Here is a 27,151-nt window from a genome sequence, read left to right as displayed (position 1 = left end):
GAGGATACCCACCCTCCCTCAAGGGAATGAGATTAGTACTTTGGGGTGAATCTTATTCCCAAGTGAATCCAATATTACCAACTAGATTACTTAGTGCGTTTAGCCAAACACCGTCATATTTTTTTATTCCTATTGGATTAGTAGAAATCTTTAAAAGATAGCGCGAACCAAACGCACTCTTAAAGTTTGGATGTAATATATATATAAGATTAGTAAAAACGGTGAATGGTTTATCATTTTCTAGTTTCTACTAGTTTTATAAATAAAAATTTAAAAAGCCTATTTTTACAATTTAAAAAATACTGTAGTATTTGTTGCCAAAAAATCCCAAGAGGCTTTTAATAGTAGATTCATAGGTAAAATAAAGGGAAAACTTTAAAAAACACCCTGTGGTTTCACACTTTTTTATTTTAGTATCCTGTGGTTTAATGTGTATCAAGTTAGTACCCTGTGGTTTCTCACTTTATCACTTTAGTATCCTATGATTTAAAGTGTATCAAGTTAGTACCATGTGGTTTTGCATTTTATCACTTTAATACCTTGTGGTTTCACACTTTATCACTTTAGTACCCTGTGATTTAAAAAATCACAGGGTACTAATTTGATACAAAATTAAAACCACAGGGTACTAAAGTGATAAAGTACAAAACCACAGGGTACTAACTTGATGCACTTTAAACCATATGGTACTAAAGTGATAAAGTGAAAAATCACATGGTACTAATTTAATACATTTTAAACCACAGGATACTAAAGTGAAAAAAAATTGAAACCACAAAGGGGTTTTGAAGTTTTTTCTAAAATAAAAATAAAATCATATAGTAGTTAAATATAATTTTTTAAACTACGGGATAGTAAAGTAAAAATAAGTTAAACGATGAACGGGAACTTTTTAAACAACTTGTGCTTTTTCAAAGTGAAAAAGTATGACCAACTTTAATAAAAGTCTAAAGCAAGCACATATGCTGCTGCTTAATATAGATAATAATATTAGAATAGTTTATTTTGTAATCTAAAGAAACATGCATAAAATGCCCTAACTTGGAATCAAAACAAATATTTCCTTTTTTAATATTTGGTTGGTTGGATTAAAGGGGCTAGTAGAACTTTGGGTCAACCACGTGAACATGAAAAGTCAAAGCTAGATTCTGCTTTGTTTACACTGTAGCATGCTTAAGCAGATTAGAAAAATCTTAGGGGGACTCCTTCTAAAAGGTTTTCTTTTTATTTTTTTTTAAAAGTATATTTAATTAGGATTATTCATTCAAATAATTATTTGGTAAAAAAACACGTAACTTATCTGAAATATAGATTATTTTGAGTTAATTATTCAATCTTTTAAATTTTTAATTTTCTGTTTATTTGATTTGAGAGAGCCAACGATAATTTGATTTTTCCTTATAAAACTCGAGCCCGACCCCAAAATCTGCTAGAAACAACAGTTTGGCTATTTCACGAATACTTGATTCGCCGTGAAGTTCATGTTTGGTTTGATTAATCTATTGCGACTCTTCACAACAATCAACCATTTGGTAAATAAAATAATTTGAATGTTTTGTCCCGACGGAAAACTAAAATGAGCTTATCCTCTGAACTTGTGCTTCTACTTTAACAAGAAGTGATTGAGCTGATGTAACTAATAGTTATTAATTTCTAGCGTAAGTGGCAAAGGGCTTGGTGGTTGGTACCCGAGGTTCCAAGTTCGAATCCTAGTTGAGATTCCACTTTTAGCTAAGTTTATTTCTAAATGAAATAAATGAAGCAGGTAGCGTGCTACCTATCTCTCTCAAAAAAAAAAAAAAAGCAAATTTTCAATTCAGCTATACTCAAACAACATATTTACTTAATTATTTTGATAAAATAATGTTATCTTAGATTACCATTGGACAATCTTTGACCATGAATTTGATGAGGGTCAAACCCTCCTGTGGCAGGGCAAAAGAATCCAAAGGCCATGAGCCATACTACTTGGCATGCTATCAATATCATTGGTTGTGGACCTCATCAATCATGGTTTTTTTTTTTTTTTTTTTATTTAAGAGAGAGATAAATAGCACGCTATCCGTTTCGTTTATTTCATTTAGAAATAAACTTAGCTGAAAATATGAATCAACTAGGATTCGAATTTGGATCTCGTCAAATCATGTTAATAATGATAATAACTGGGTAAAAGGAAAAAAAAAAAATTATAGACCAAATTGTCTCCCTCAGCAAATATTTGGGCCGATGAAATTCTTTGTTGAGACCAACGCAATTAAATTTTAAAGTCAAAAGTGCCGTTGATTTATTCTTACTCAAAACTATGAAAAAATCAATTAAAAGATTGAATAGTAAAATCAAACTATGAAAAATTAGATAGCTAAATTAAATTAGTCAATAGTTCGCATAAATTCTTTATATTTTTATTTATATTTTTTTCATTCTCACCTAAATAATAAATTTTTTTTAATAAAAGGACAAATCTATATGCAGTTCATGACTGACGTGATGTACCAGGAGGACAACTTTTCCTATACGATTTACCATGATGGATTAGAAAGAAGAAATTTTATTATATATCAATCACATCATATTATTTATTAATAATTAATTAATAGAAAAAATTCGGAGTTTAATCAACTGTTGATTTTTAGTACAATTAACTCAGCTCATGCATAGGACTAATTCCGCTAAAAGCTTAATCAATCCCGTGCGTAGAAAATTCTGTGCACTCGAACCCTAAAATTGTGCTTTCGTACTTGGTAGTTAGCACATCATTAATTAGACCTTGTCATGAACTAGGCAAAATTACACTTTTGGTCCTTACACTTTAATTTATGAAAACTTCGTACAAAATTTTTAGATTGTAAAAGTCAAATCATAGTCTTACTAATTAAATTGAGATGTGTTGTCGATAAGATTTAAAGTGCCGCATCGTTGCCGTACGACACGGGATGGCATGTACCGTATAGGAAGGGTCTCGGACCCCCCTTCGTGCCGCGGCACGTAGCATCATGCCGCACGAGACAAAGAGGCACGGCGCAGCGTGACACGGCACAGTGCCGTGCCAGCACTGTGCTTTTTTTTCTTTTTATTTTTCCTTTCTTTTGTTTTGTTCTTTGAAATATCCAAAGCATTTTGAATACTCCACGCCCCCCAAAGGCATTGCAGATCGAAAATTTATTTATTAGATAAGTCAAAAAAACTTATAATTTCATTTCTTTTATTTATCAATATACGGACAAAAAATTTGTCCGAGCCCTCCGTTTCCATCACAGATATTTATTTTTTCACAAATTATTTTATCAAAATTTATCGTACCGCGAAATTTTTGATAAATTAAGAGAACAAAATCGAACTCAATAAACAAAATTTGAGCCACATCAAACATAAAATTTTATTTTTACCCTAGAAAATTAAAAATACTGATAAAATTAAAATCTAATTAAATTAATTGATACTTAAATTTATTTAATTTATTTATCATATAATTTATTGCTTAATTCTTTTGATAGATCTACTAATTTTTTTAAAAAATATTTTTTTAAAATATTTTTTAAAATAATTTTTTTTTTGTATTTTATAAAAGAAAGACTGTAATATGATCAAAAGAAAAAAAAAATGCCTTTACATTTTAAAAATTCTAACATATAAAAATTTCTATTCTGCATCAAATATAATTATACTTTACATACAAAAAAAACTTACAAATATATTAATTGATGAGTATAGTAAGCTATACATAACAAATATTCATAATTATTTGATTAAATTTTTTAAAATAATATTATAAGAGCTTATTGAAACAAAAAAAAAAATGAAATAAATCCGTACCAAAACGTGCCAGTAGGAGGTCATGCTTATCCATTGGCACGCAAACATACCATGTATCAACACAGAAGCGTGCCGGTGTCGTAGCGTGCCAAACAGACAGCGGCACGCCCCCGTGACACGACAGTTTAAACCTTGGTTGACGATGTGGCGATGAAATAACAGCGTTGTGGTTAATGACATGGCAATAACTAAATGACATATCAGTGTTACATTAACGACATATAGTCAACTAAATTGAATTGTGAATTTAGTTGCAACAATTTAAAAGGCTCGTCCCACCAATTGCAACTATTTAAAGTTGAGGAATAAGTGTCACCAACATCGAAGTTTGAGGGCCCAAAGTGCAATTTAGCCAAAACTTTAATAAAAAATAAGCTAGATTTGCCCTTGAGTTCACAATAATAGGAAACCTATATACATTTATTTATTTGTAATGTATCATCTCCTACTTTAGGGTGATCATAATCACAAACATAAGCATCTGAATCTAATTTTTGCAATTCTATATAATTTCAATATTGTTACTTGGTAAAAGTTGCATGGATCTGGGCATATCATGCTCACAAATTCATCTTTCAAGTCACAATCAGATCAATAGAAAGAAGATTCAAATCTCAATCCCACACATTACAGGTCACATTAAGATTAACACATAAATAATTGGAGATCAATTTTTTAACACTCCAAATTCGACAATTAAAGTTCGCTTTCGATGGAGTAGGTAAGGTTAGAAGGGGCCATCAAAACCTATCATTCATTACTTCTAAAAGTTAATCTTGAATCTGGGAGGTTGTCGAAGGCGAATTGATTAATTAACTAACATAAAGTACCTGCAAAAAGTTTAAACTCCAAAGCATTGTTTGAGTAACTAGTTTCAAAAGATTAGTTATGAATGTTTTGATTTTAGTAGAGATATTCCCACCTAATACTAGACAGATAAGAAGCCAACTAACCATTGCATATACATAGCATAAATAAAATATAATATTTCTTATTCTAGTATAAGTATGCACAACATAGAGAGAGATTATTCATATCACACATTTATTTTATTTTTACTAAATTTAAGTTGCTTGTGCAGCGGTTGGTACCACCGCTCGCCCCCTCACAGAGGTCACGGGTTCAATCCCCAACATAATCATCATGCACTTCTCTTATTAGAGAGGTACAAATGTATAAAACTTACTTGAACTATAGACCATTTTGATACGAATATCCAATCTTTCAATTTTTATACTAATAAATCCATAAAGATAACAGCGCATTTAAATTTAAGTTAAGAGAGCATATAAAAGATAGAGCCAGCTTATCTGTTAGAGCAAACAAGGAAAAAGACAAAGAAATAACCTTCACTCCAGTTAAGCTGTAATTGTAACTTGATGGATAAAGAATTGATGGATTTGATGGCAATAAATGGTTGGACCAACTAAAGAAAATGATGGATCAGACTATGCTCTCTGGCACAAGTGCCTTTTCTTGTACACAATAATAATTTTCAAACCCACAGCTTTCATGCGAGAGAAGTTGCACAGTTTGAGAACAATTTGCAGAGGCTATTTGGACAGATAATCGCAAATAAACGACTTCAAAAACCAAATTCAACGAAAGAAAAGGCGTACCCGCATTATTGGTTTTCGAGGCCCTTGGATCTTTCAAAGAGTTGTCATCAAGAAGCCATGTCAAAGATTCTGAACACTTAACAACTGGTCTACAATGCTGCCACAATTCATACCATGTCAAATATCCCTTTCTGACATAAAATCAGAAGAACAAATAAGATTAGAAAAGTCCAGTTAAATGGTTTATTGCATCACTGTAGAAACAATCAAAGTTCCCAACTCATGGAAATTCAACATAGAGTATTCGCTGTCCCAACGATGTCCAGGAGTTACAACAACAAACGAAAGGTGGAGAATTTAGAGTTACAACAACAAACGAAAGGTGGAGGAAAAATTCTCCGATAAACACTGTTGAATTCAAGCACGAAAACATAGGTGCATGATGGTGCAAATAAGAAGTCGAATGAATTGTGGCATCGCTATTCCGAGGACATGTGGTAAAGTACAATGAAAGTAGAGTTTTCTAGCATTTGTGCAATTTTGTATTTTGTCAATCAGTCCAATACAACCGAATAAGGTGTGGAATATTTCACGCATAAATTGGAAATTTGACAGACGGTCGAGTAACTAGAACCTGGAGAAATTTCAATGAATTATTGATCTGGAAGGTTGAACATTTCCTTTAAGTTCACTATTTAATTTTGTACACAAGGTCGAAATTCGATTTCTTTTTCCTGTTTTCCTCTTGTCCAAGACTATTTCTACTACAGATTCTTTCCTTCCGAGATGCCAGGGGCTGTTTTGGCCTTAATTGTAGGGTGTATTGTTGTCGACAAAATGCTCTTTTTAGGTAATGTTATTAGGAAAAACAATATACTGAATATTCATGCAACAGCTTCTATCAGCCACAGAGGGAGAAGCCCCGAGTTTCCGCTTTTGGGGCTCCGAGTCTATTGCTCTCTCTTATCACAGCTGAAATTTTGAACTTACCTCTTCAACAGATGCTATACAAGAGACAGCTGCAGCTAAAAGCAGATGTAAAACGGAGGCTATGGCAAACAAGCATTTAAACGAATATTTTCTGCTCCAGACATTGTTGTTTCCAAAGTGCCAAATTACTACTTCCCAAAGTAGAGAAGTTATTTCTGGAAGTCGCACCGAACAACTAGAGAGATCATAATTAACTACAGAGATCAAAGACAATAACAGAAGCATCTTCAAGTGCTCCTACCTCAATAAATCAATTGAAAAAATCGGACAACAGAATGAACAACAAAAGGCTAAAATCAAATGGAAGATCAAAAACTAGAAACTGGATAAATTGTTTGATCATTTACGTGGACACATATTTGGTACATTGGTTTGGTATATGTGATGAATGGATTATTTAAAATAGCTCAATGAACATACAACTATAATACAAACAAAACTACCTATCAATTACTAGTATCTCGGGTACCAGAACATGCCCTTAATGCCTTCTGGGTCGGCTTCAAATCCCAAGTTCTTGTAGAAATCAACAACTGCAGTTCACAGGACAAACAAAATTTCAAGTTCAAGTATTTGGAACTTGAAAAGGTATTGAGTTTTTATTTTCATTAGATTCAATTAAGGTATATCCATCTTCAATCTCAACAATGGAGAATGGAAGAGTGTCCACGACAAGATTTACTACTTTAAATATGCATGTTGAAATTGAAAATTTTCAGCTTGTTAAATTTGTCATTTATTAATGAGATACAGTGACAGCAGTTCAGCACTCCTACCTTTATTGTCTGCAAACAATGTTATATTGCCAATATCCCTTTGGAGCAATGCTCGAATTAGCTGTTCTACGAGTGCTTTACCGAGTCCCTGGCCCTAAAAGGCACCAATACAAACCTGTGTTATTAACTTGATGCCTAAAATTAGTACAAATAAGCAGACATGTAAACCATATATTCTCTATCATATGCCATCATTGCTATAATCAAACAGTGGGATCAACCAAGTGCCATTATATTTTGTTTGCTTAGCCTGTTATTATTTTCCCTCGGAAGTGCCATATATTGTAAGTTGGGAGATCATTCCAATTCACCAAGTGGAATTAGTTTTCTTTTAGTTAACTTTTCAAAGAGAGGCAATTTTATGTAAAAGGTTACACATGTAGAAATTAAGGTTGTGAAGGGCATACACGAAAATTCGGATTGTTCAAATATACGAATTTGGATAATCTTGCAGAGGCATATATGTAAGTGTTTCTATCATTTAATACCTGATAGGAAGGATCGACGAGGACATCCCATATTGTAGCATTAAAAGCATGGTCTGAAGTAGCGCGAGCCATGCCAATAAGTTGCTTCCGACCATCTCCTTCTGTCAAATAACTTCTCCAAATACACTAAGATATTCATCAGCTAGACAAATGAAACTCAGCTGCAAATATTGATAAATTATGAACGAGAATGGCAAATGATCATAGAGCCACAGTAAGCACTGGCAAATGATCATAGCCACACAGAAAGCACATAAAAGTAATAGAAGAATAATAATATATGATTACCTGTGCCTGAAGATTTTGTTTTTGAATGCAATGTAGCGACTAAGTAGCTATTTCTTAAAGATGCCGCTACTTTTGTGAGTGGTCTTCGAGGCCAGCCCACCTATTAAACCAAACTATCATTATTACATGATATCATCAGGGTGGTTCAAATAAGGTGTTTTACCCATATCCCTGCAAAACCTTCTCTTTGCAAATATACTCTCATAAAATCTGAATTTTCATATAGACCTGTTACAGTTTCTTACATAAAATGCCCTTAAGTTGGTAAGCCATCCAATTCATGGGATTAGGCGGGTTTTTGTATAGAAAAATCTTTTAAAGAGGGATGTCTTTGTAAGTAGAAGGTTATATGTATAAGGAATTAAATTTTTAAAGGCAATTTTAAGCAATGTGGTTTTTGCAGGGTTATATGTGTCAATAGATGTTTTGCAACCATATTTGTAAATATCTCTTCAAATTAAAAGCCGCCAGACTTTTTTTTCGAATGAATGTTACTTTCTAAGTAGTCAGATATAAAATAAAGAAAAACACACCTTGTCACATAAAGCTTGAAGATCGTATACATCTACATCTCCAGATAAAGAAAATATAATCTGTTCAAATGTTCCATCAGGTTCAGTTCTTTCGATAAGAACGATTTCCTCAGGCATGGGCTCTTCCTCTTCTTCTGTTGGTGCTGAGGGTGGCTCAATTATCTCTGTCGTGTTGTTATTCTTCAAGAAACTGCAAAACAAGAAAGGAATGGCTAATTTCCCTTCAACATATTGCTTATCCCTATCATTTCAAGCCATATCTAGTAACCCTTGTTACTGCTAAAGATAAAGTACCTTTAAATCAATGAAGGGCCTTGCAGAAGTATCTTTTTATTCCTATGAGAAATTTAAAAAGTTCTATATATGGTTGAAGAAAGTTTAGAAGTCGAATAATACGAGAAAACAACATCAATCCCCACAAAAATTAGCGCAGGCAATAATTGATCATACATCAACAGATTTCTCAGAATGTTCACTAGCCTCGAATGAGTCCAATAAAATATTGGTGTTGCTAAAAAACTAGGTACAAGAATGTACTTTAGATGAGTAAAATAAACTCAATGCAACACCAATCACCATCTTTACAAAAAATAAAACAAGACAACTGGTTATTGTAAATTAATCCTTTCAAATGCTTCTAATCATTAAACAGCAAGTGTCAGCGTATTTGTTTAGTTACCCAGATTTGATGGAATCCCAAAATCCGGCCTTCAAGGACCAACTCTTCTCCCTTCTGTTTGCTGCAAAATAAGCTAAGAATAGTGATAGAGCCCATACAACTCATTATTCGAGAACAGCATTAACAAAAATGACTATTTCAGGAGATTGGCAAAGACCGTGCACTAAATAAAAATTGGAAGTGCAGAAACATAAAATTTTCCATTACGTCTGCTAAAGAGAATCATGTTGACTTTTAAACCACTATGTGGAAAAAAGTCCCAAAATTGATAGCAAACAAAATAATTTGTATAGGTAAATCCCGATCTTTCAGATACTTTACAACCAAAATTCAGAAATGATTTTTGAAATACTTCATCATAAGCAACAACATGTCCTGATAATCTAATCACATCAGAATAAATAGTTGACCATCTAATAAGAACAAACAATAACAGTCGTGTGTCAATCTAGTCGAAATGATTGATACCAAGCTTTTGAACGGAAGAAGACCTTACCTTGTCGCAGCCCAAAGTACACTCTATGAGTTAAAAGCTGATCTCGCTTTTCAAAATGACATGTCATTGGACGAATCTGACACCTGAATCACATTGATCTATATCAGTACAAAAGACCTGCCTTCTAGTCCAAGCACTCATGGAAGTATTACTAACCGAGACGCATATTGCACATAAAATTCTTTTGAAACAAGCATGCAACTACAAATAGATTGTTTCAAAGTATAACAGATAGAAGATACTAAAGTAAATGTAAGGACTTTACAGGGCTCTTCATCTTCTTAGGGTCTCTTGAACATCCAATTACCAAGAAAATTCTAAACAACTAGGCTGATGTCGATATCATGCTAAAAGTAGGTCCTCCATAACTTCAAGTACCCGAAACAATTACAAATGGGTAAGTTGCACTACTAGTCCCCAAACTTTTAGTCAAAATTCTCTTTGATCGGTCCAAAAATTTTGAAATGTGCCACTTCAATTCTCATGTTAAGGAAAAGTTATGGCCTGCACCTGATGCATCTATTTATATCATAGTTTCCGCCCACCCATACAATTTTGTGGCCTAAAAATAGTATTTTGCCAAACAGGGCATTTGTTGGAGGGGATAAAATATCCCAATCAAACCTAGTTATTACCGGTTATCCTGGAATAGCTTGGAATAAACTATTCCACCCTTTCGGCGGAATAGTACAATTCCACCCTTTAATTCCAAGCTTTATTAATATTATCAATCAAATTACAGTAAATTATGCAGACATGATATATTATATATTATAATAATTTATTTTTATTATAAAATCAGTAATTTTACTATATTAATACATATCATTTGTACTTAAATATTATAATAAATTATACTTAAATATTATAATAAATTATTTTTATTAAATTAATTGTATTATATCATATCTTATATCAAATTCAACCATCAATTTTTTTTCACTATCCTCTACTATTTCATAAAATTAATCAAATGCAATCAAAATTATTCTTGAGGATAGCAGCATTACAAACCGAACATAATTTTATTTTTATTCTAACTATCCCGGAAAAGTAAGCTATCTCAGGGATAAAAAATATTTACCCAATGTTCATTATCCTTGAACCGAAGGGCCCTAGAAGGCAATTAAAAGCATAAAAAACACAACTTTTCCTCATTTGTTGTACTTCTGTGAAGAGTAACAAAATTGTTGCCATACACAAGCATGATAAATAGAAGTTGGACAGAGCATCAGCTTAACGGAAAGCAAAATCCACTCCAAATCAATTCCAACATCAAATTCCACCAACGAAGCACACTTAATCGACATTAATGCGCACAGAGATAAAAGAGACAACAAATTGGTGTACAGATCCTTATGGGAATAGCATATATCTGCGATTTATACACTCATTCTTACATTGAAGATGAAGCAAATGTGGCGCTTGAGAGCATCTTCCTCCTCCTTACAAACCCTAGATTTTTTGGTGTACTACCTCTAAGTAGCAGAGTGATAGAGAGAGGGAGAGAGAGAATGAGATAAGGTGGGGCGTGCGAGACAGGATCGGGTCCGCTAATCGCGGAGGCGGCGAGTGGATCGAGTCGGGTTCACGTCGGGTCATCGTGTCTAGTTTGATCCGGATCATTGTTTGTTTAAGTGGATCGGATCTCGGAAGTTGAGCTCGTAACTTTGCAAAGTCGTAAACATGGATGGCATTTGTTTTGACATCAAAGTTGCAGTATCGTTCCAACTCTCATTACAATTATACGAAAATTAGATCATCGACTTTGGCAGGGTGGAAGGCGAAATCGAATTTGCGAAACTCGCAAGTTTCTCGCTTTTTGTCTTTTCGCTTTTCAAACAATTTGTAAGTAGAAATTTTAGATTTTTCTCTTGCTACATGGTAAGGTGAAAAATTGCAGCAAAAGCCAGCAGTAAAAGCAGAAACAGTGCCGAATTGTAATGGCAAAGTTCCAAATTTGAAATCCAGTTACTTTATATTTCTAGCTAAGTTTATTTTTGAAAAAAAAAAATGACTGATGTGTATAGCATATTGCCTTTCTCTCTTAAAAAAAACAAAAAAAAAGATAAGAAAAGAAAAAGAAGAGTTTTTGAACTTCAAAAGCAAAAGCTACCCATTAGAGCTAACAACATAAAAGGAGCAGTGTTATTTAACAAAGTGTTATTACAGTAGTGATACAAAGAGATACACTGTACTAAAATCTCCCGGACAGATTCTTTCCATAGCAAAAATAAAAGCAACCACATTGAAATTCCGAGGACCGAGTCGAATTGGTGCAAAAATTGGAATTTATGTCAACAAATAAGATAGCAATTACTTAATCCTTCAATTCTCATCGATGGTTCAGTGCTTCAGCCGTTTTATCTTTGATACAATAGAGTAGGAAAAATTCCAAAACGAAAAAACAAAGAAAAAAAAAATCAAAGAATTACCCTGAGCAGTGCAAGAAAAGCTCGGCGATACATTGTTCGCAAATCTCGTCTCAGTAGCAGCCGCAAAAATTTATTTTAGAAAAGATAAAGATGATCCCATGTCCGAGAACTAAAGACATGGCTTATCATTTATTGCAAGGAGGAGAAATAAAAAAAAAAAAAAAGGCAGCAGCTACTTCGCAAAAAGCAGCTTCCTAATCTGCAAGAGAGAGGAAAGAAACAAAATATATGAGAGGATTTCATGGAAAGGCTATAGTGAAATTCATCTATTAACTTAATATTTTACCAAAGGAAGCTTCAAATTATTGTCTCGAACTTAAGGACTAGTGTTGAGCATAAACAATTACAGTGAAATAGGCTAAATGCACCTTCCAACTGAGAATTACGGATAGTTAAGAGAGAAATATTCGAAAACTACGGGAGGTGATGCAAATTATATATATATATATATATATATATATATATATGCTTGAGTATGGTGAATGATAAATTGATGATTAACAGCTTCAGTATGGCGCAGCAGAAGTGAGTTTCTGTTTTTGCGGCCCAAAAGCATATTTCAGTTTCTCACAAAAGCAAAAGCTCCAGACTGGTTTTTCTTAAACACCCGGTAAAAGTCACGTGAGACGAACTTTGTAAAATTCGACATTATACGCACATCTATGAACATACATAATGCACCATTCTGTTCAAAATATGCTCAACATTTAGAGCCCTATCACGTACCTCGGGCAGTTTCTGTCTGAAAACAACATCTAGCCTAGCATCCAAGGTATTCTCGCAGACAATCTTCCCATCTTGCGAAGCCAACACAACACCTCCAGAGCTGTTCAGCCAAAAACAAACGGGGGAAAAGAGAGAGAGAGAGAGAGAGAGAGAGAGAGAGAGAGAGAGAAAGAAGTGTTACTGCAGAGCTGAAATCACTGTAGAACTGCCATATGTTTCTAAACATATTTTCTTGCATTTGATTTATTAAAATCGCACTATATCACAATAAAGCAATTAAATACAGCATCTCAAAGGCATAAATTTTTACCAGACGGTCATCTCTTTTTTGTCAAATGTTGGTAAATATGCATGTGGCCAGTCAGAAGTTGTATATACAAAGTGGAATAGATCATTTATATACACAACAGAAAAGCCACATAAGATTATCTGTCATTTCCCATCCCAATACATTATATACTGGTGATTAAGTTATTATATTGTTTCTGTGATCAACTAACGAAAGTACTCAAATAGTCCAGGAGATATCGATCTTGCTTATATACATAGTTTTTAATAGTTTTCATAAGAGCTTAAGATGTTCAAAGTATAAAAATTCTGAAAGAGCATGGAACTTGATATTAATCTGGCATAGTTTATTAAAAAAGTACCAAAATGGTCCATGAGCATCACGATTGGTTGGAGGTGGCGGTAGATAGACTTTTTCATCAATAGTAACCTTAGGACATTGAACTTTTGCTTTTTCTGCATATTCCTTCTTAGCTTCTTCCAAGATGGATAGCACCAACCGACGATCTACCTCTCTGCACCGTAGTAATACAGCTGGCTCTTTCAGACGTAGTAAGCTCTGAGCATCAAAGTGAGCACAATTTCATCACTAACTTATAAATTCTATAAATTCCAAACTGAAGTCCACAGATCAAACTACTAATATAAACAATTCATAGAAAGAAGAAGATGATGTAAATAAGGTAAAAATTGTAACCAACACTATAGCGCATTTTGAAGTTGATGACTAAACTTTAGAGATTCAGAATTTACTAACCTATCGATATTTGATTTCAGAAATTCCTGTAAGTTTTGTCAAAACTTAACGGTTCCCCCGTACAGAATATCCCGTCAAGAAACAGAATATGTTGTTAGGCTATAGCGAATTCTGTTAAAGCCGCTATATATATGATTAAGTTCTAATGAAGAGGTAGTGAAATCAAACATAGCATAAGTCGGATAAAAAAAATCAAAATAGTGAAAGTTCAGATACCCATTTCAATATGGCTATAGTCCAATAAGCTCTGAGGCAATCAACTGACGCCCCGCCCCCCCTCCCCCTCCCCCTCCCCCCAATAAGAGAAATGAAAAAATTTCCTAAATTTTTGAAGTCCTGACAATAGCTTGGAGTTGATCCTAATGATCAATGATGTACTATTATCACTCAGAAGAAGGATTAAGAATAATACAGATATGTTTTCAGATAAATAGAGAAGGTTTTGCTCTAATGGCTTCAAAAAATGTCTCCATCACCATTTGTAGAAGGAAAAAAGACAATCTCCCAGTACCTGAACTATCAGGCCTTTCAAGAGCTTTGCATAGGACTTTGGATTATCAGCGACACGCAAAAGCTCATTGCTAGCAGCATCTCTCATTGAATTTACCACATCATCTTGTGCTTGTAACACTTTGATGCGTGATGCATTTAGCTGCGTAGAATACTCACTGCAACAAGAGGAAAAAATTACGGAACAAAAAGGCCGAGGAAAGTTCTAAGTGATAAAAAATCAAGATTGCATGAAAGCAAAGCCATGTATGATTTTACTCTAATGGACCCAAGTACAAATCGATCAGGATATCATCTATTTGGGCTAGCGATGTTCAAAAAGATGTCGAAGACCAACATAGGAGCAGTGCTCTAAAATCAGCTATTGGTGAAACATCAATCCTCTTAATTGGTGCCAAAATCTTTTCAAGCCAGAGATTGGAAGGAGGGTTATAGTTAACATTAACCAAATTTCCATATGCATGTCAGGATCATCTGTTGAGTTATACATGAATATAGATGCCATATTATCATTATACAAAAATATTGTTGAGATGAAACAAATTCTGGTTGGGTTGTTGCCACACTAAGCTTTAAGAGGTCCACAGTCTAGGAATTTCGACAAAATTGTCAATAAGTTCAGACTCATCAATATTTACATTTCATTGATATTAAAACAGTCAATGCTACATCGACTACAAGTTCTAACACATAGACATAGATAACCCACTAGTTATTATCTTTAGAAAGGATATGAGGAAAAAAGGCAGTTGTGGAACAAAACATTGCTTTTGCATTAATTAATCAGTGAACCTATAAAGAAGCCACCACATTCTTTTTATGATTTACATGGTAATATAACATACTAGGCATCATTTTTGAATCATTTACGGCCAATAAAAAAAAGACTGTACACTCACTCACATTTTCTTACGAATTTCCACCTGCTTTTCTTTCCGCTCATAGTCTTGTCGGACCTTCCTTTTCTCTGCTTCAACAAGCTGCAGCTTCTCTATGTTGAACTCCTGAACGCGTAAAAAAGAAGAAGCTTTCAGCATCAGCCAAAAACAACGAATTAAATTTACTTGAGACAGCGCAACCGCCAATTGCTTCAATTAAACAAATATATCCAAAATAGCTGCATAATGCTTCAAATAGCATTTTTTAACCTTGCTTTGCACCTAAAGTTTATTTGTCTGTTGTTCTGTAACCTCCTCCTAATAGCTTAGTACAAAATCTCACTCATTTACTAGTATCTGGAGCAAGCCCACTCAACTAATTTCTTTAGAAATTACATTACTATGGGTGAAAAGCACCATTGGTTCTTCAATGCTTATAGAGTTTTCACTTTGATCCTCAAAATTTAATTTTTATTTTTTTTTTACAATTTAGGTCCCTACCGTTTATTGGTTGTTTCAATCAAATCTCTTCTATCAACTATCAAAGAGCCCATTAAATCGAATAGAAGTTGCCACATGTTGGGCATTTGTTGGTTCTGATTGGGCATCTATCAGTGCCGAGCAGCTAATTTTCACTCGAATTATCAGTTAATTCGACGAAAAAGATCAATAACTTTTAGGGACCCATTTGCAAAAACGATAACATTTAGGGACCAATGGTGCCATTCACCTTTTCTATTATTTCCATAGTGAAAAAAAAAAAGAGTTACTTAGAATGTAAAAGCGATTTTTACTCCATAGCTAAAGAACAAAAAGGAAGTAGCGATCAGGATCATAATATAGACAAAAGAGTAATTAAATGTAGTTTAGCAGTTACATCATCGTACCAACAAATAAACATCAAATTAAACAGGAAAAGAAAAGGGCGAAACGAATCAAAACGCAGCTCCGAATCGGAAAACTTTGAGAGGAAATTATTAGGGAAAGGGACCTCCTCGGCGGAGACGGAGATCTCGTTGGCCTTCTCCTCGGCCTCTTGGCGGATGAACCGCACCATCTGCTGGATCTGCTTCCCCACATCGGCGTCGTTCATCTTCGCCCCCACCCCTCCTCGACCGCTACAGCAGAGTAGACGATAATGCTAGGGTTTCGATCTCGATCTCGATCTCGATCTCTCCTAGTTATTCGTTAATGGCGAAGAGAGAGATTGAGAGAGAGAGAGAGAGAGAGAGAGAGAGAGAGAAGGAGAAGGAGAAGGAGAAGGAGCGAAGGAAGGGAGGGTCGGATCGTGCAACCAACTACGGAACCGGTCAGAGCCGGGAAACGACGAGCCGAGATTGGATTCGTTTCCCATTTCCTGAAACGACCAAAAAAATAAAAAAAAAGCTAAATTACAGAAAACCCCGTCAATACTCACTTTTTAACCTTTTTCCCTGTCAAAATTCTACACTTTAATCCTTAAGAAATAAAAAATATTTATTTTACCCTCTGCCATTAGTGTTCCATTTATATCATATTTTTTATATTCAAAATATCTTTGAAACCCTTCTCCTTATCCTCAGCCGTGTTGCCTCACTCTCCGCCACCTCGCCCACGCCTACCCCTCTGTCCATGCCTGCACGCACACCCTCGCCCACTTCTGTCGCCTCACCCTCGCCCTCGCCCTCGCTCTTACCCACCTCTTCGTCCATGCCCACCCTGAAGAAGATGAGAGATAATTTGGTCATTTTGTCACAGCGTACCTCCTATGAACATTTTTCACTTTCTAAGAGGATAAATTATAGATTTTTGAATGGCATAGGAAAAAATAAAAAAAAGAGTATTATCAGGAAAATTTCCTGTAATTTGGCCAAAAGAAAAACAAATGCAATAAGATTTGGTTTGGTTTGATTCGGCTTGATTTAATTTGTGATTCAAATTGATTCGATTTTATATATTTTTACAAAAATTCAAAATATATTTTAGTAAAAAAGGAAAAAAAGTTGCTTAAATGCGTGAAAAAGAAACTGGGCCGAACTTAAGCGGGCCATTACAGGCCCGACTCTAGCCGAAAGTAATAAATGGGCATCGGGCCGGGCTTTGGCCCGAAATTTTTAATCAACCCGGCTCCAATGCATTGAATCGAGGTTCGGGTCGGATCTACTGCGAGCTGTTATCGGATCCAATCGGGTTCGGATCAGGATGAACATTGTGCGACCCGTCACCACCGCCTTGTAGAAGACGCAAATCGCGGCCTCTACAAAAGCGAAGTATCCCCTTTTCTCTCTCCTCGCTATTTTGCTTTGCCTTCGACCCTCTCTCTCTCTCTCTCTCTCTCTCTCCTTGCGAAGAAGACGAAGCAGGAGAGAGCAACAATGGCGGCGTCCGCGATGTCCCTCGACCCCAAGCCCACACCCTCTCCGGCGCAGCCGCCTCCGCGGCCGCCGACGAGGAGGAGGACCTGTACGGGCGCCTCAAGTCGCTCCAGCGCCAGATCGAGTTCGTCGACATCCAGGAGGAGTACGTCAAGGACGAGCAGAAGAACCTGAAGCGCGAGCTCCTCCGCGCCCAGGAGGAGGTGAAGCGGATCCAGTCCGTGCCCCTCGTCATCGGCCAGTTCATGGAGATGGTCGACCAGAACAACGGCATCGTGGGATCCACCACGGGATCCAACTACTACGTGCGGATCCTCAGCACGATCAACAGGGAGCTCCTCAAGCCCTCCGCCTCCGTCGCGCTCCACCGCCACTCCAACGCCCTGGTCGACGTGCTCCCGCCGGAGGCCGATTCGAGCATCTCGCTCCTCAGCCAGTCGGAGAAGCCAGACGTTACTTATAACGTGAGTTTCCTAGCGACTCCGAAACCCTAGAGTCCGTATTTCGATTCGTTCTGGTTGAAAGTTTGGATTTTCATGTGAATTTGGGTGATTTGGGGCACGTTTAAAAGTTAGGGACTTTGTTTGGTTTACGTGAGGAAAGGGGGTTTTCTTGTTTATAGCGTAGAATTTAGGTGTTAATTACCAGTGAGTAGTTTAGCGTTTGGGGTGATTCCAGCATCTTGGTCCTCAGCTAGTTGGAGAAGGTTGAACTCATCTATTATGTGAATTCTAACAATTCCAAAACTCTTAAGTTCGTATTTTGATCTGTGCTGGCTAAAGGATTGGATTTTTCTGCGAATTTGGGTGATTTTGGGGAATTTTATGTTAGGACTTGTTGTGCTTAGGCTAGCAAAGGGTATTCTGTTGTTTAGGACAGGATTTAGGTGCTGATTTTTAAGTCAGGTATGTGTGTTGGTTCTTTTTTTGGTACTCTGTTCCTTCAGCTGATGTGAGTTTCGATATAGTTCTTGCTCATCGTTGAGATTCAGTTTAGCATATGGGATTTCCTTTTTTTTCTTCAGTGTTTGTAATAAAAGTTAGAACTTGATGGCGGGTAATTGTTAAGACTCTATTGATTCATATGTTGTGGCCACTAATTTGAACTTATAACATACTTAGAATCTCCACTTTTGGGAGGATCCAAGTGTTTATCTGTCCCTTAAACTAAGTACATGTTTGTATTATATGCAATTTGCATGCGGATAAATGGCCCTTGAGTTCAAGTTCGTTAGATCTCCTGATGTGATCTCTTGTAGCTTTCCCCCGTTGTCTTGTGAGGGATATTAGCACTATAAATTGGGACTATGCTGCAGAGACAGGATTTAGTGGTGGAAAGAAAGAGGAGACACATGAGGCTAATATATAGAATACTGGTGTTGTTAATGAATTTAGTGGACATGTGGCCTATGGTACTAGATTCGTAGTAATTTGGTGTTGTCATGAATCCCATGATCAGAAATTTCAAATGTCATTATATTTAAGATGATGATAGAGATCATTATCGACTTCACTGTGTCTTACAACAGAACCCTTATTGTTTACTCAATTGAACACTTTGTACCAGCTTTGAAAGAGTTGCTATAGTTATATTACTGGCAATGGGGCTCCTGAAGTATATTCTTATGAAGTGGTAGTGTTAGAAGTACTTCTTTCGTACTCTTATGTGCTTTATTGTGCTTATTTTCTGGTGTTCCAAAGTTACAAAATGTGGTTTGTGTGTTGAAACTATAAATAACAAGAGAAGAAAGCTTATGTAAGTTAGGACGAGTATATTTTCCTATAGGAACCTTGTTATGTAACTGCTTGATAGAGGAGCTGTTTTTTTGACTAGGCTCGTTTCTTTGCTTTTCTATCATAATGTTCTTTCTTCTTGTCAGTATTAGTTTGAGTATGTTTCTTCTCTTACAGTTTCTAATTTAAATACTTCTATTCTGTACTCAGGACATTGGAGGGTGTGATATCCAGAAGCAAGAAATCCGTGAAGCTGTTGAGTTGCCTTTGACGCATCATGAACTGTACAAGCAGATTGGCATCGATCCCCCAAGAGGTGTACTTCTGTATGGTCCCCCTGGCACTGGCAAAACAATGCTTGCCAAGGCTGTGGCTCATCACACAACTGCAGCTTTTATAAGAGTTGTTGGATCAGAATTTGTTCAGAAGTACTTGGGGGAGGTACTTATAGACTGATTAGCATTCGTTTGACTTTGCATTTGATTTTTCTGTTTGTTTTCTGGAACAATTTCTGCATTTTAATTGTGGTCAGCTGTTTGTTTAAGTTAACATGACTATAACTACCAATTCTTATAGAATTTTTCTGCTGAATTTCTGGTATTGTTTTTAATACTGTCTTTCACTGCTACTTGTGATACTGATTCAGGCTTTCCATGGTGTATTGCCAGATTTTGTCTCTCTTATACTTAGTTCTTTTTGGTATCTCACAGGGTCCAAGAATGGTTCGAGATGTTTTCCGACTTGCTAAGGAGAATGCACCTGCTATAATTTTCATTGATGAGGTTGATGCCATAGCTACTGCACGTTTCGATGCTCAAACAGGAGCTGACAGAGAAGTTCAGCGTATCCTCATGGAACTGTTGAATCAGGTATGATTATTATAACAAAGCAAGTGCTAGTTAAAAATAGATAATTGCCTCTCTCCTCTCATTTTTGGGTACAAAATTACAAGATTAAAGAAAAATTATACTATAGCCAAGCAGAGTAGTCTATTTTCCATGTCTGGGTTGTAAAGTTCTTATTAACTTTCCAACTGATTGTATGTGCCAATTGATTGTGCTTTGTCCTTGTTACAAGAATGACATCCTTTATCTAATTAACTATCCTTCTGTGCTTGCCGATATGATTGTCCTGACATGGTTCTTTCCCAATTGATATGTTGGTATATCCAGGGCATATGTTGGTCAATACTCTATTCTAACTCCATAGATTAGCTTCCTTCTGCGATGGTTATGTTGGAAACCTTATCTTGGGATTTAGTTGTATATCTTGCTTCTAATCTGATTCACTTGCTTCACTTCAGGTCCCATAAAGTTCTTAGAGAATCTAGTGTACATGTTCTGCTATTAGAAAAATATCTGTATCTTAAGTTGCTGGTCTTCCAATTAAAGGGAGGTTTATTTAATTAGTTCCTTTTAAAATGAAAAGCATTTTTCTAAGTGCTAGTGTGCATATAAAAGATTTTGAAGGAGATAGATGAACATTTAGAATTTTAATTGTGGAGGGGTATGAATGCAGAAAGATATGTTTTAGGGAAGTAGATGTGATTATCCCTGCCCGGCTTCATCCATGTTGCATTAGTTGAGTGTGTTAATTGAATGCTTTTGCAGATGGATGGGTTTGATCAAACGGTGAATGTGAAGGTTATTATGGCAACAAATCGGGCAGATACTTTAGATCCTGCTCTTCTTCGTCCGGGTAGACTTGATCGGAAAATTGAATTTCCTTTGCCAGACAGACGGCAGAAGCGTCTTGTTTTTCAAGTAAGCTGTTCAGTTAGTGCGTAGAACTGTACTCTGTTCAATATGAGATAAGCTTGTTTGTCCATGCTGGAGGTTTTACATAATTATTGTTTGAGTAGAGTTGTTTGAGAATCACTAACGCCTTTTTCATTAAAACCTTCTTGGAAGCTTTCTGCTATATCACAAGCTGAATATTCTAAGTGTAGCTTCTGCATTGGGGCTCAAAAGCTTATTTTAGCTTTCCGCTACAACAAAAGTTCCAGAATTTTTTGGTTGAATACCTCATGTCTTGAAGCTTCTACTTTCTAGAGTAGAGGTTCTAACTGCCAGGCCAAATGGGCATTTACTGAGTATGTAATATCTACTGCTAAACAGCTTTTCTGAAGATGCAACCTTTTGCCTTGTCTGATTAAATTGCATTCCTCGAGGACCCAAGTGCATGTACTAGGATTTTAATTGTGTAAATAAATGGGACAAATCTACATTTTCCTCAAATTACTGTTCTCTTTTTTTCTTTTTCATAACTCACCAGGTGCCTTCTTCTCTCATCCTCTGTTCATACTATCTGCGTGTCAAGTCTCATATGTTTATACGGAAAGAAACATCACCTTAACCAACTGGGAGTATAGCTTATCATGCTCAGCAAACCATAATATCGTATTTCTAGTCACTGTGGTGTAGTGACTACTATTGTATGCTTTTCCTTACATCTCTTTTAGTTTTTCTTGTTCCCCCTCAATTTACTGAGTTATATTTGAATGATCATAAGAACAAAGGAAGATTTTTTTAGAATATTTGGATTTCAAAAGGACTTTGGAACATGGCTTTTCACTTATACGTATTTCTTCACATATATTTGTAACATTAGCTTGTTGTCTGGATATTCGTGTATGCAGTTGGCCATAACAACTAGATTTCTTTCTATTGTGTATTCTTGTCGTAATTTCTATGAAATTCACTATTTTCTTTTCCTGCTGGCTTCAGGTGTGTACTGCTAAAATGAATCTCAGTGATGAGGTTGACTTAGAAGACTACGTTTCTCGACCAGATAAAATCAGTGCTGCTGACGTGAGTAAACCTTGCATTCCTTTACACTCAGTTTGTTCCTTTTCTTTTTGTAGGATTTAAATATCTTTCCTCACCTTTTGACAGCATCTCTGCTTATATTGTCTTAGGCAGAAACATTCGAGTCTTAGGAGTAGAAAATTAATCAGAATTGAATTCTGAACTTGAATCTTCTTTAAGCAATAATCCCAGTAAACTTTTTTTTTTTTGGATAATCTATTATTTCATGCTGTGAATACCATTTACTAGATTATCTATCTTCCCTAGTTAGTAGTCGGCATCTCTGCGTGCCACGTGCTTCACTTATTAGGGTGTTTGTGGACTAGTGGGAAAGTATAGTTCTGTTTTCTGTTGATTTGGATCAAACCAAAGAGATGGGAAAATGATCAGATCAATTTTGAAGTGCATTTCTGGGCGAAGTTTTTTCTTAAACCTAACATCACTTTATAACGAAGCAACCATTTCACATGATGTTGCATGATAAAGATTATAATTTGGTGAATCTCTCGCAGATTGCCGCCATCTGCCAGGAAGCCGGGATGCACGCCGTCCGCAAGAACCGGTACGTGATTCTTCCGAAGGACTTCGAGAAAGGTTATCGAACCAACGTGAAGAAGCCGGAGACCGATTTTGATTTCTACAAGTGAGAGCGGCGTCTAACGGTCAACTTACCAAGTTAGTCCCAATGCTTTCATGTAAACTGATTATGTACTCGAGGATGGAAAATGAGGTTTGTTAGTGATACATGCTACATGTTTCTTCATGCAAAATTGATTTTAAGCTCCTCTTTATTCACCTCCTTGTTTTGGATTTGTATTTCTGTAATTCAAATTGCTTCGTGGAACGGAAGTAGGACTAATACTTGCATGCCAACTAGTTGGATTTCAACTGTAGACATGATTTACATTCTTTCAAGCTGCTATTATCATATAGCATAGTGCTCCTTTCTTCAAGTTATTTACTTATTGCAGCAACAAAAACCCCTTAATCTTTCAATCTTCTTAATTATTTTCAGAATCGACTGATTGCACACTGTAGTTTGTGTTTGTGGTTATCATGAATGGAGCCGAAATTTGCTTTGTGTGTGGTATTTGGAGTTTTGTGTTTGCTAGGGGTGGCAATCCAGCTCGCTGTTTGCGAGCCAGCTCGTGTTCGGCTCGCCGACCGAAGCTTGAGACAGCTCGCTCGTGTTTTTGCTCGATAACAGCTCGAATAATTATTTTATATTTATATAATTTAGTATAATATATTTTTTATATAATAAAATAATTATATATTAATATATATTTTATTATTTAATTTTAGCAAAATAAAATAATAAATGCTAGATTTATATTATAAAGGACTCATTTATATATAAAGTTTCAAACTATTAGATCAAGTCTAATGGATAAAATTTTATAAATTATTTTTAACATATATTTAATCTAATATTTTTTAATTTATTGTTCGTTAGACCAGTTCGTGAGCCAGCTCGTGTTCGGTTCGTTAATAAACGAGCCGAACACGAGCTGAATTTTTTGGCTCGATATTTTAGCAAATCAGCTTGTTCGACTCGTTTAATAAGCGAGTCGAACACGAGCCGACCCCAGTACACTCGTGTTAGGCTCGTTTACGCCCCTAATGATTGCTTTGTCTCTGAATTGTTTATCTGAATTTCTGTGGGTGCATGCACATAATTTTGTGGATGCGTTTGAGTAAAGCAGATGTAAAGAGAAGGGCATAATATGTTGATTATGCTTTTCTTAAAGTTCTAATAATGCTCTCAATTTTGGTCATTACTGAGTTAATTCTTTTTTTTTCATTTAATCTCTATTAGTGAATTCTTAATTGTTTATCCTGGTGAATAATGTGGTTATAATTTGGAGGGATGTGGAGTTCATTGTCCCTTCATTTTCTCAAAAGTACTTTTGAATGTACAACAGTTTGTCTTTTTCCTAATCAAATAATATATATATATATATATTATGTGTGCAAAAGGTCACTTTTTCTTTTTTTAGCTTCTTAAGTATAGCTAGGGGTGTAACAAGTTCGAAGGAAGAGCTCGGGATGGCTTCGTGTTGGCGACTCGAGCTGGCTTGTATAAGTATCGAATTCGAAATTCAGCTCGTGGACGAGATGGCTACGAGCTGTAGCACATGTAAACAACAATATATAAAGATTAGAGGGATTTAATAATAAAAAAATAAATTTTTATTAAATTTTATCTATTAGACTTTACCTTAATAGTTGAAATTTAATTTAAATGAGTCTTTTTATACTAAGTGTATTTTATCTGTTTTATTTTGTTAAAATTATTAATAAATATATTTTATATATAATTATTTGTATTATTTATAAAAATAATTAATAAATTATATATAATTAAATATATTGTATTCGAAGCTTTATCGATCGCCGGGAGTGACCCAGTCGGGTTCGGCTCGTTTACTAAACGAATGATTCAATCTCGAGCTCATTTCGAGCCGAACACAAGATTGGCTCGCGAACAGTGAGCTGGATTACCACCCCTAAGGAAAATGACATCGTAGATATGAGAAATCAATCATCCTTATCTAGTATGATTATGCTAAAAGATTGTTTACAAAAAAAGAAAAAGAAAAAAAAAAGCTAGCTACAAAAAATAAAATCCGTTTACATGAAATTATTTTATTTATGTTTTCATATATATTTGTAAATTGGGTGTGATAATTTGGCTCTATTAAATAAAGTGGGAAATTAAGTTGGATTAACTTGAAATACAAGGCAAAGTAAAATATGTCGTTTAAAAACGAAGAGATTTTATTATTCATTTGCTTTGATTACAAGTTACCATCCTCATTATCCTTTACGCAAGTTAAATTAGCAAATGTTATTCATGATTGTTCTAAGCCATTAAGGCTACGCTACTCAAATTGATTCTCTATTTTTCTTTTTAAATGTAATTTGGGATTCAAAAGCTTATTTTTACAGAGATGTTACTTCTTTAGAAACTGCGTAAAAAAAAATCAATAAAAAATAGGATGACAAAGTGTTACCTAACTAAGAAAAAAAAAACAAAAACATATAGACCCTATATGAACTATGTATCATTTTGAATCGATAACGAACTTTTTTAAATTTTTTATTTTACTATTCGACCTTTCAATTTTTTTAGTTTGAGTCGCTCAACGTTACTTTGACTTTAAAATTTAAATATATAGTTTATCTTTAAAGTATGCTTTATGCAAATTCTCAAAGCTACAAATTTATTAAAATAAAAAATTAGTTTAAATTTTGAATTCAACATATAGTTAACTAAACTCAAATCAATAAATTGAAAGGCTGAATAATAAAATTAATCTTTTGAAACCCAGATATATAATACATTCAAAATAATTCATAATTCAGATAAACTCTATATATTTTTAACCAAAAGAGGAATAGAATCTCATCTTATTGTTGAAAGTAGTGCAAAAAATATTTGATCAACCGGATCACATGGCCCTAATTTTCAAGTCAAAGACAGATAGATGTAGATTAACTATTAATTGCATCCTAACATTTTTCTAATTTGGTTGTACCAAAAAAATTGCCATGCAAATCATCTCACCTACATAGAATTAAAGATTCATAAAGAACCAGCTCATCCATCCTTATAGAGGTCTAACCAACACTTAGATTCAATTTTTGGGGATTTTAAATTTACTAAAACATAAAATAATACAACCTTCTGAAAATTGATCAAAAAATAAGTCTTATAAATAAATGCCTGGAAGATTAATTATTACGTAGAAAATTTTTACGTGCCGATGCTCAATCTGATGATCGCCACACTTTCTGCAAATTTTTCATCATATCGTCAATTTGAAAGATAGGAATGATCTCAACCAGTAGTGGAGATCAGTAAATCCGCCAAAACTCAAGTCTGATAAGTGAATATCTGCAAGATTAATTATTACATAGAAATTTTTTACGCACTGATATCGTCACAAATTAAGAGTCTAGCAAGCGATTAATCTTGTTCTTTAAGAATGGCAAGATCAATATTTTACGAACTTTCGATCTTATCGTCCATCCGAAAGATAGGATTAATCTCAATCTGTAGTGACGGTCAGTGAAAAATAGATTCGATGAGTAAATGATCGCGAGATTAATTATTATGTAGAATTTTTCTGTGCACGAAATTACAAGTAGTTGATCAAGGATTTGACGGGATATTATTTTGGTGGTGGTGATGTAGCAATCAACCCCGTCCCCATCGAACGGTCACCATGAGCCGAGTTGGCGACTCAGTGATGGTACGGGTGACCCTATTGCAGGTGATCCCCTCGAGTTTCTTAATATTGTATCCAAGTACTTGTCCTCTACTATTAAAAATAGGATTAATTTCATACATGTCCGTACAAATATAGTAAATAGCAAATAAATCCTTATAAAGTTCAACTTTTTTATTTTGTTTCTGTAGAAGTTCTTATGTTTTCAAATATGTTCCTCCCGTTAGAATTCGTTAAAAAATGTTAGTTAACCATAGGTTAAATATTTAATCATAGTTAGTTTTTTATATTTTTATTCCTTTATGTTATATTATAATGATTTTTGGAGGGATATATTTATGATGACAAAATTAAAAATATATACGATTTTTTAATGATAACAAATCATATGAAAATATTTGAAAACATTATGACTTTTGTAGGAACAATATATGAAAGTTGAATTTTATAGGAATATATTTTTCATTCATTATATTTGCAGAAACATACATGAAATTAACCCAAAAAAAGAAATAATTGAAAAAAAATCTAAAGATATGAACTAATTCTCAATAAGCTATGTTTACTGCTAAAAAATATTATATTTATTGATAGAAGCTATTTATCTAGTGAAATATTTATATAGAATCGAATATTATAAACATTTAAATAATATATTTTAAATAAAGAATACTCTCTATAAAAAATAATTAATAATAATAATAATAAAAATAAAAGGGATAAGAACTAAGTTGTAATATTGGGATAGTGGAGGGACTCCTCTTGCTGTGTTCTTTTTAAACGCCTCGCTCTCGTACTTGTCCCCG

The 27,151-nt window shown here is 34.7% G+C and overlaps 3 protein-coding genes across 3 annotated transcripts; 1 reads left to right on the top strand and 2 right to left on the bottom strand.

Moving 5' to 3' along the window:
• LOC109727937 (serotonin N-acetyltransferase 1, chloroplastic) lies at positions 6,654–11,176 on the bottom strand. The gene is made up of 8 exons (XM_020258168.1): positions 11,023–11,176; positions 9,623–9,705; positions 9,127–9,187; positions 8,448–8,637; positions 7,915–8,014; positions 7,627–7,727; positions 7,139–7,232; positions 6,654–6,895 (listed from the first exon to the last, which is right to left on the bottom strand). The coding sequence occupies exons 1-8, from the start codon at positions 11,055–11,057 to the stop codon at positions 6,816–6,818; spliced, it is 744 nt and encodes a 247-aa protein (XP_020113757.1). The 5' UTR covers positions 11,058–11,176; the 3' UTR covers positions 6,654–6,815.
• LOC109727938 (V-type proton ATPase subunit E-like) lies at positions 11,900–16,552 on the bottom strand. The gene is made up of 6 exons (XM_020258169.1): positions 16,208–16,552; positions 15,242–15,342; positions 14,340–14,496; positions 13,434–13,630; positions 12,784–12,883; positions 11,900–12,256 (listed from the first exon to the last, which is right to left on the bottom strand). The coding sequence occupies exons 1-6, from the start codon at positions 16,307–16,309 to the stop codon at positions 12,230–12,232; spliced, it is 684 nt and encodes a 227-aa protein (XP_020113758.1). The 5' UTR covers positions 16,310–16,552; the 3' UTR covers positions 11,900–12,229.
• LOC109727936 (26S protease regulatory subunit 6B homolog) lies at positions 17,474–23,063 on the top strand. The gene is given in 7 exon segments (XM_020258167.1): positions 17,474–17,622; positions 17,625–18,034; positions 19,514–19,744; positions 20,014–20,172; positions 20,914–21,066; positions 22,030–22,113; positions 22,623–23,063. Coding segments are annotated over 7 exon segments (1,224 nt in total). The 5' UTR covers positions 17,474–17,570; the 3' UTR covers positions 22,758–23,063.

The sequence above is a fragment of the Ananas comosus genome, linkage group 23 (assembly GCF_001540865.1).
Source record: "Ananas comosus cultivar F153 linkage group 23, ASM154086v1, whole genome shotgun sequence".
Lineage (NCBI taxonomy): Eukaryota > Viridiplantae > Streptophyta > Magnoliopsida > Poales > Bromeliaceae > Ananas > Ananas comosus.
This window is presented reverse-complemented; position numbering and strand designations above follow the sequence as displayed.

Coding starts and splice junctions, on each gene's coding strand:
- LOC109727937 (XM_020258168.1), bottom strand. CDS start 11,057: ATGCTCTCAAGCGCCACATTTGCTTCATCTTCAAT. Junction 7,728..7,914: donor AACAAAATCTTCAGGCACAG/GTAATCATATAT, acceptor GTTATTTGACAG/AAGGAGATGGTCGGAAGCAA. Junction 7,233..7,626: donor TCGTCGATCCTTCCTATCAG/GTATTAAATGAT, acceptor GGTGCCTTTTAG/GGCCAGGGACTCGGTAAAGC.
- LOC109727938 (XM_020258169.1), bottom strand. CDS start 16,309: ATGAACGACGCCGATGTGGGGAAGCAGATCCAGCAGATGGTGCGGTTC. Junction 13,631..14,339: donor TGAAAGGCCTGATAGTTCAG/GTACTGGGAGAT, acceptor TTTGATGCTCAG/AGCTTACTACGTCTGAAAGA. Junction 12,257..12,783: donor TCAGACAGAAACTGCCCGAG/GTACGTGATAGG, acceptor TCTCTCTTGCAG/ATTAGGAAGCTGCTTTTTGC.